Here is a 9,163-nt window from a genome sequence, read left to right on the forward strand (position 1 = left end):
CAAAGCAGATTGTGAGGAGTTTAGGCGTGGGCAAGTTCTAGGGTGCCATGGAAGCCAGGGATCATGCAAGAGGGATTTTGGTCTTTTGGGATAGGGTGCTGACTTAATTGATATGGAAGTGCGGGCATTTTCAATCTTCAAAAACTGTGAACATAAGTTCGTCTTGATGTTTTCAGGGGCGTAGGGGCCAGTACAAAATAGGGAGAGGAATTGGACAGAATTGGGTAATATAAGAGGGCTCGGGAATTGTGTGGCTACAATTAGCAAATTCATCAATAAAAACAAATAGGTAAATGATAAAGGAACATTGTGAGAGTAAACTATCCTATTTGTTATATCATTGGTACCTTTTCTTTATTAGAATATCATTGCTATCTTAATGGTGGTCCATCACTTTCATTATTAACAATAAACTGGAGAAAGCCTTAATCTCAATACTTGGGGTAATAGGTCAAGTGCTAAGAGAACAATACCCCAACAGCTTTCAACACGCCTGATTCAATTTGCTTGAAGTGATCTTCATTCAAGCCCAATTCACCATAAAATGCATCATAATAGAAACCCTACACCATAAGATGCCAACATAAAGTTGATTTTATGACCAATAACATACACACAAGTAAAGAGCTAGATGAAATGAAACACATACAATTCTTTACATCACTAAAGTTAAGCATGAAACATCAAATAAATAAAGATATTGCATTACAACAGATCACACGCACCAAAGAGAAGATAATGTCATAAACATCTCTAAATAGATAGGAAAATGTCTGAACATGCATACAACCTCAAATACAAGCATAGATGTACCTAATCACATAATTACATTTAGAGTCCAAATGCCAAAAAAAAAAAAAAAAAAAACAAACAGACAAACAAATATACAAACAAATAAATACAAAACAGAAAAATAAAAAAAAAATAAAAAATAGTTGCAGATCCTAACTCCTTTATATGGTGACCAAATACAGGGTGCACTTCCAATTGAGAAGTTAATGGGTAAATGAAGGACCTTTTACCAAATGCACCATGATTTTCTCACAAGAAGTTTTCCCAGTGAGTGTATCCAGTAGGCTAATAGCTAACAGGAGAAAATACTTTCAGAATAGAAGGGGTACCAAAAGTGGGACAATGCAACAGAAAATATAGTGCCACAAATCTCCATCAGAACTAGAACTATTGAATACCACAAACTTATACGTCATTTCATTTTATGTCAATTTAGAAATCTCCATAATCAAAATTTCCTTACAACCACCCTCTTTTCTAGACAATATTGACTTTTTGTCTATGTAATTTGAGTTGTTTAGCTATTCACATGCATAACTTCCAACAGGCAAGTTTTATAATGGCTAGATAAAACATAAAATAGAAGAGGTCATATAATGTATTTGATTAAGAGGCTAACTCTATGTTCTAGATCTTACTAACAAAGGTTAGAATGGATCATAAGTCTGTTATTGCTCAATCAGGCTCTAACAATTGAGCAGCTTATGAGGTTCTTGAACTATGACTAGCAAGTATTATCTATGTAATCAAATGGAGGAGACAGTGTATCATTTTCTAATTCATCTTCGATGAGCTTCTAGTTTGTAATCTTTGTTGGTTTTCCCTTTTAAGGCACTTCAAGTGCTTCCCTGGGTAGAGATGTTTTGTTGGATTGGCACAACAATTTCAATGAAAGGAGCTGCAAAGTGAAGTGGGAAATGGCTCCTTTCTCTTTCCTTTGGACAATATGGCAATGAAGGAACAAGATATCCTGTGAATCATTTGACCAATCAATGTTGATTGTGAGAAAAACATTTATTCAAACTCATGTTTTTGTAGTCCAGAATTTTAGTAATGGTTGCTGATCTCTCCTTTATAGACTTTGTGAGATAATACACAGGGATTTTCTACAGTTGAGCTGAAGGAAGAGAGATATTTGATAGGATGGAAGCTGATCTCTAGGCCACAAAGTGAAGGAGACAAAGGACTAGTGGAGTTTCCTTGAGCAATAAAGCCCTTACGGAAAATGGTTGTGAAGACCCCAAAGAGAGAGTGATGCTCTTTGGTAAAAGGTCGCTCGAAGCATCTATGGGGCACAATCCAATGGTTGGAATGACAACATTCAGATTAGTAAGGTTGAGAGATTCTTGTACTTCTTGAGTTTTGATCTCGTCCCCTCTCTTTTATTCATGGAATTTCAATTTCCAGCACAACCTTTCTGACCATGAAATTGAGAAACTTACCATCCTTATGTCAACTTTAGCCCATGTATATATTTTCTTGTTTTTAATGATAGGAACTTTAGCCCATGTGCATTTATCATTGACTCTCTTCTTTTTGTTTGTCTATTGGTGCCTATGGTACACGTCATGTGTACTTTAGTGCACCCCATTGCTAAGGCATTTTTAATATATATCCATTTTTTGCCTTCAAAAAAAAAAAAAGGACCATTATCATCCACTTTTCCAAATATGAGGGTTTTGCCTTCAACACCCTTTGATCTATTATTTGCCAGTTCATTCTTTAAAGCGCACTTCATCTCCACCAACTCGAAATCCCTCCCTCCTGCAAACTTTGTTTGGAAGCCTAGAGTCCCACTTATAGTCAAAGCCTTCACATGGCTAGTGGCAAATATGAAGATTAGTAATAATGATTTGTTGCAAAAGAGGAGACCTCACAAAGCCCTTAGGCCAAATATGGTGTCATATACGTAAGACAAATGGTGAATCAACGGATTATCATTTTTATTTTTTTTTTGCATTGATTATGGTATAAGTTAATTGGACTTGCAAGATTGATCGGATTCCACCCAGGAGTGTGGTGGAGATGTTAACTATTGCTTATAGGAGTTTTGAAGGTCTTCCTAAAGGTAGGTCACTATGAGATATTAGTATTACTCTTATACTATTTTGGAATATATGGCCTAAGAGGAATGCGAGACTTTTTTAGGACAAATGGTGTCATAGTTCAAAGTCGCGGTATCGGTCATTGACTCGGGAGGTCCCGAAGCACATCGGTCTTGGTATCTCGGATCGGTATCGGGTGATACACAAAAAATTCCAATTTAAGAGCTCAAAATAATTTTTAAAAATTATGAAAATTATTAAAATAAATAAATACAAATAAGTAGAGTAAAAAAATTAATAAAATAAACTTCTATTATATTAAAATTATTTAAATTATAATAAAAGCAAACTTTTGGGATGATTTATAATAATATTAAAAATCTCTAAAAATATTTTAATTTAATCACTTGATAATATTCTTATTGAAGATGAAAATAATAAAAAGTAAATTTTTTTTTATAAAAAATTGTTTAAATTAAATATTTTGAATTTTTAAAAAATATTTTCAATTATTAAAAAAATAAAACCATGATTCATCTTTAAAAAAATAAATATAATTTTTCTTATAAAATATATTCATTAATTTTAATTTTTATATAAATATTCATTTCCTATTTATTTGATATAAGCCTAATATTCATTATTCATTTTTTACCATTATAATTTTCATCAAATTATTTAAAACTCAAATTCCCACCAAATACTCATTATCTACTTAAAAAACAAATACATATTATTTAAAACCCAAATCCTCAATTCTGTTAGATACCCATAACCCCCATCCACCAGTCAAACACCTATCTCTCTCAAGATACCCATTTCTCCTCTAAACCCACAACTCCCTATTTCTCTGCAAAATACCACAACTCCCTGTTTCTATGCACAATACCCATTTTTGAAAAGTGTTTAAACCAAAGACAAAATATCTTTATGAAGATACAGAAGGATGAAGATGCAAATAGGAATGAAGATGCAATTAGGGATGAAAATGCAAGGTTCAAACTCTCTGTATTTTTCATTTTCGTGGGTTTTGATCATCTCCTCTCCTCCACCATTTCTACTTCAATATTACCTTTTTTTCCATTACCAATTACCCAAATGGCTTAGTCTCAACATGATCTTGGAGTTGTCTCAAACTTTCCACGGGATTCACTCTGAGACTGTTCATTTATCTTCAATCCAACCAAGTTTGTTCACGAGCTGGCAAAATATCCAACTCGGGTATCGGTTTGGTACTGGCCATGGCCGAGGCGGATACGACTCAACCGAGTCGTACCGGTCTCGACCAAGATTTTGAACCCTGAATGGAGTACTATGGGGACAATGAGGAATTAATGTATTTTCGCTCCTCTTTAGGTGTTAACTAGTGCACCATTTGTGGCCATCCCTTTGACCATTATACCATTAGACTGGAACCCAGTAAACAAATCCACTAGGATGGTTGAGGGGATACTCCTTATATGGATGCCTCCTCTAATGGGCAGTGTCAAGTTGAATTTAGATGGATGCTCTTTAGGTAACTTGGGACAATTGAGAATTAGAGGAATGCTTATGGATCATCATGGAACATTATTGAAAGTATTCTTTAAGACTGTTGGAGGAGTCTAGCCATTGAAGCGGATATATTAACATTATTGGAAGGCCTAAAACATGCTAAAGTTGAGGTTTATTCAACCTTCCTGTAGAAAGGAGGTTTTGCAGTAGTCCTATCTTGGGTGAATAAGGAGAGAAGCTTGTGGAGGTTTAATAGATGGCTACACCAAATTTTTTATATTAATCTTAGAGTTAAGGTGTTCATTTTGGTAGATTTCTTGGGCAGCTAACCATTTGGCGAATATGCTAGCAAAAAAAAAAAGGTCAATTAGTTCATTTCTCTTATAAGGGATTTTCTATCCCCCAGAAGCTTTTGAGTTTGTATTGGTAACCATGTTTAGATGTGCATTTCCATCGTCTAGTGTAGATAATTTTTTCTTACTTTTGATCAAAGCTATATAGTGGTTGTGGTTGCGAGAAGTAATTCCCATCCTTCTTTGTATTTATTTAATCCATGATAATAAAATGTCTATTCCAATAAAAAATATAAATAAAATTCTTAGAGGATCTTACCAATGATAGTGGTGGTGATATTGAGAACCATCTGATGGAACCATGAGAGAGTTGGATTTGGATGAAAGGGGGAGAAACTAAATTATAAATTATTGAAAATGAAAAACAATTAAACTTTCTATTTAAGTTTATAAGTCCCATCTCTTCTCAACGCATTCACACCACTCCTTTTCTTACACATTCACAACTCAGTCCAACATTTAGGTTTTATGTATTTTTTTATTTAGATTATATTTATTCAACTAATTTGTTTTTTATTTAGGTTATTATTTATTTATTTATATCCACTCTTCTATACTATTCATGAAATTCTTTCTAGTCCATCAATTTCCTTCTTTTATTTTTTATATATAGCAAAATTTTTATGCAATTTAATGATTCCAATGTTGCATACCCTAGTTAGAGCGTAACATTGAAAAGACAAGAACCAAACAAACATTAGAAGGGTGTTTGGTAAATCAACTTAATGACTTAATATGACTTAATGACTTAAATTATTAAATAGATTAAGCATATTTGGTAAAATAACTTAATATCACAACCTAAAGTCAAAAATAACTTTAAGTACTAAGTTAAAATAGTTGACTTAATTTTAATCTCAAATCTATTTTGCTTCATTTGCCCATATTTAGCAAGGTACATTTTACAACCATGACATGACATTCACATCTCATCTTTTATAGTAAATATTTTTATAATTATCATATGCATCTATAATACTTTAAATATGAGTGTTTAACAAATAAAATTATTACTTAAGATTAGTGAAAGTATAATTATTAATAAAAATTCATGAGGGTAAATATGTTAATTTGATGATTTTGAATAAAAAAATTTAAGTTAACTTTACCAAACAACCTTAATACTTGAAGTAAAAATTAAGTAATAAATTTTAATTCAACAACTTAAGAATAATTAAACTTACATTTAACTTAAGTCATTAGGTAATATGTATTAAGTTCTACCAAACACTCTCTAAATCCAATACCACCAAGTTGCATATATTTAACGGTACATTAAAATTCTAATACAAAATAAAGGTGATAAGAAGGTAAAATTAATTAAACAAAAATAATAATATTTAAATAAAATAAGAAAACATCACAATCAGATTGGCTTCCAAAACTAATCATGCTTATAACATACCTCTCCTCTTGTGGTACAGGGCCCAATGCACAGCTTGCAACCATATTCCATTTCAAGGGCCTACACCATTGCATGAGCTATCAATTCAATTGCTCAAAAAATATGACTCTATTTGGGAAATGTCTTCAAAAACAATTCTGAAAAACAGTTTTTAAGAATTAAAGTCTGTTTGGAAATCTAGAATGTTCTTAATTCATTTTCTATGTTTTTAAACATGTTTTAAAAATGTGTGCAATAATTTTCAATTATTTTTAAATTTTGCCAAGAGGAAACAAGTGAAAACCGCTCAAATATGTTATCTAAAAACAGCTCGTTTTCTCCTGTTAAAACTGTTTTCTGTGTTTTTGTTGTAGAAAACTATTTTCAAAAACAGTTACTAAACACGCCTATATTTCCGAAAACTAAATTGAACGAAGAGAACTGCTAGAACCTGTCCCAGAATGTGTGCACTCGAATGCCAAAAAGTGTCCCGACCTTCATCACTATCGAATGTGAACAACTTAAGCCCGCAGTCGCCCTCCAGCGCCCTCGACATGTCCCACAAAACTCCATTCACTTGAGAAATCAATGCATTGGAGGCTAAACCTTTCGATATCTCTTTGGCGATATCAAAAGGCGTAGTCTCCCATTTCTTCCCTTCCTTCACTGTCCCATCCGGCAAAGTTATCCTTCGCCACATAAATATCAAAAATCAACCAACGATACCAAAAAAAAAAAAAGAAACATATATATTTACTATAGAAACAGAGAAAGGAATTACTTTATGGGGTCACCGGAAATGGATCGGCGGTGAGAGATTTGTTGAGATTTGATGGACTCGAAGAGGGCTATGCGCTTGGGAATGACGCAACTGAGATATTCGTCATCCTTCGGGTGAGAGTGGCAGGGCTTCGATTTTGCATCAGGTACGTCTCCCATGGGATCGCCGGCGGTGGTAGAAGAGTAGTGGTGGAGAGGCAGAGGCAGAGAGCCGGCGGCGCGGGAGGGTGATAGCGAAGCGGGAGAGGGAAAAGGGGAGTAGGAAGAATATGGCTGACTATAAATATTTTGATGTGAGGTCTAAGGGTTTTAATATTTTTCAAATTCAAATTTGGTAAATGCAACAAAATTTAATAATATATCTATTATACGAATATTAAATAATAAATAAAGCTAAAAGCATGGTTTTAAAAACCGGACCGGACCGGCCGGTCCGATCGCCGGCCGGTCACAGTTCCGGTTCGGTCCGGTCATTAGACCGGATGGAGACCGAACCGAGATTGGACCGCTTGAACCGACGGTCCAACCGGTGAACCGGCCGGTTCTGAGGGAAAAAACCGGTTCAAATGATTTGAATTTTTTTTTTTGGTTTTCCAAATGCTCATTTTCAATCTCCATATTCCAATTTCCAAAATGAATGAAGACATTAATTTTATATTTATTAGTATGCAAAAATCTTCATGAATATTCAAACATGTTATGTTTTTATTTTGAGTAATTATTTTAGTGTTGTGGACTTATGGTTGACATTTGTATTATTTGTTATGGACAATGTGTTAAGTTAATAACTCTTTGATAATTTGGTTATTATAGGATAGTAATGGTTTGATTATTTGATAAATATTGAGTTTATTGACATTATGAATGTATAACATCTTATATTGTGTTATAAATATCATATATGATAATTGATGACCTCTACAAGTAAAAAATTTTGTGACAAAACTCAAGTTACTCAATAAACAAAGTAGATGCTGTCAAAATTTACATAGAATTTATTAATGTTTTAATTTTTTATATTATATAAAATAATAAAATATATATTTATGACGTCACCGGTTTGATAGCGGTTCGACCGGCGATCCGACCAGTGAACCGTAAATCGGTAACTTTTTCGGTTCAATGACCGGTCCGGTTTTTAAAACATTGGCTAAAAGTGAATTTCCATGCACCTCCATACCCTTTATTATTATTATTATTATTATTATTTTTAAACCATCGGGTCACCTTACGCGCACTCCGACTAACAAATATGAGTTTTCTATTCATTAAAAAAAATAAAAAAGCGAAAGTATCCCTATAAATTTTGAGAGAAAAGTAAAATTCACAATTATATTTGGGAAATGTTTTTAACAGCAATTCTAGAATAATGTTGTTTAATATTTTATCCAACAAATGTTTGATTGTTACATCATTTTAACCTATTTTTTATATTTTTTAAAACAACTCCCAAAATATAAGTAAAAATAACTTTAAAATAAATCTCTAAAAATATATATTTTTTATTTTTAATAATATAAATGTTTCCAAATTTATAATTGCTAAATGTGCTTTTCTATTTTTATTTAACATTTTATTTGTTTTTTTCTTTAAATTCTCATATTTTTATAATTTTTTTTTAGCATTCATTCTTGAATCTTTTAAAAATTTACGTGTTACAGATATTAAAAACATTTCTTGTAACCATCAAACGTATTCTCATATTTTTAAACGTATTCTAACCATAAGGGTTTGTACGTCAAATGTTTCCAAACACACTCTAAGTTTAAAATTTAAAAACACTTCTTTAAATAAATTTCATTTTCATTTTTTGGGAATTGAGCTAGAGATTTATTCCAATGATATAAAATTTAAACAAAATAAAATAAATAAACTTAACTTTTCTATTCTATTAATAAAATATTTTTACTATTTTCTCCATATTTGTTAGTGTTCTATATGATTAAAATATTTGTGTGTGCCATGATAGATGTTTGAAATTTCTCTATTATATTTTTTATAATGTATCAAGATTTTTTTTCAATTTACGAGTCAAGTGTTCTTTCCCCATTATTGCAAAATACTTTGATTACACCATATAAATATCTTACTCTAAATTACCATAGAAAAAAGTCGTCTTAACATCTATTTGTCAAAGTTCAAGATTTAGAGTGTATTTGATAATGATTATAAAAAACGTTTTTAATATTTTTAACACTTGGATGATAGGAAAATTAGAAACACTTTGTAAAATCACTACAAAACACACTTTTAAACTAGCTACTAACCATAAAGCAACTCTAATGGAAGTTATCTTTGCTATTAGAGAGAAAATT

The 9,163-nt window shown here is 31.9% G+C and overlaps 1 protein-coding gene across 1 annotated transcript in view; it reads right to left on the reverse strand.

Annotated features, from left to right (window-relative positions):
- Window positions 1–7,147, reverse strand: part of LOC100258303 (threonine--tRNA ligase, mitochondrial 1) — a 33,923-nt gene extending 26,776 nt beyond the window's left edge. Inside the window, exons 1-4 of the mRNA XM_010646269.3 lie at window positions 6,850–7,147; window positions 6,520–6,757; window positions 6,090–6,149; window positions 474–563 (exon numbers count right to left, since the gene is read on the reverse strand). Coding sequence (XP_010644571.1) covers window positions 474–563; window positions 6,090–6,149; window positions 6,520–6,757; window positions 6,850–7,007 — 546 coding nt within the window. The 5' untranslated portion in view covers window positions 7,008–7,147. The remainder of the gene's footprint in view (window positions 1–473; window positions 564–6,089; window positions 6,150–6,519; window positions 6,758–6,849) is intronic.
- Window positions 7,148–9,163: the final 2,016 nt, after the last annotated feature.

Source organism: Vitis vinifera, chromosome 19 (assembly GCF_030704535.1).
Source record: "Vitis vinifera cultivar Pinot Noir 40024 chromosome 19, ASM3070453v1".
Classification (NCBI taxonomy): domain Eukaryota; kingdom Viridiplantae; phylum Streptophyta; class Magnoliopsida; order Vitales; family Vitaceae; genus Vitis; species Vitis vinifera.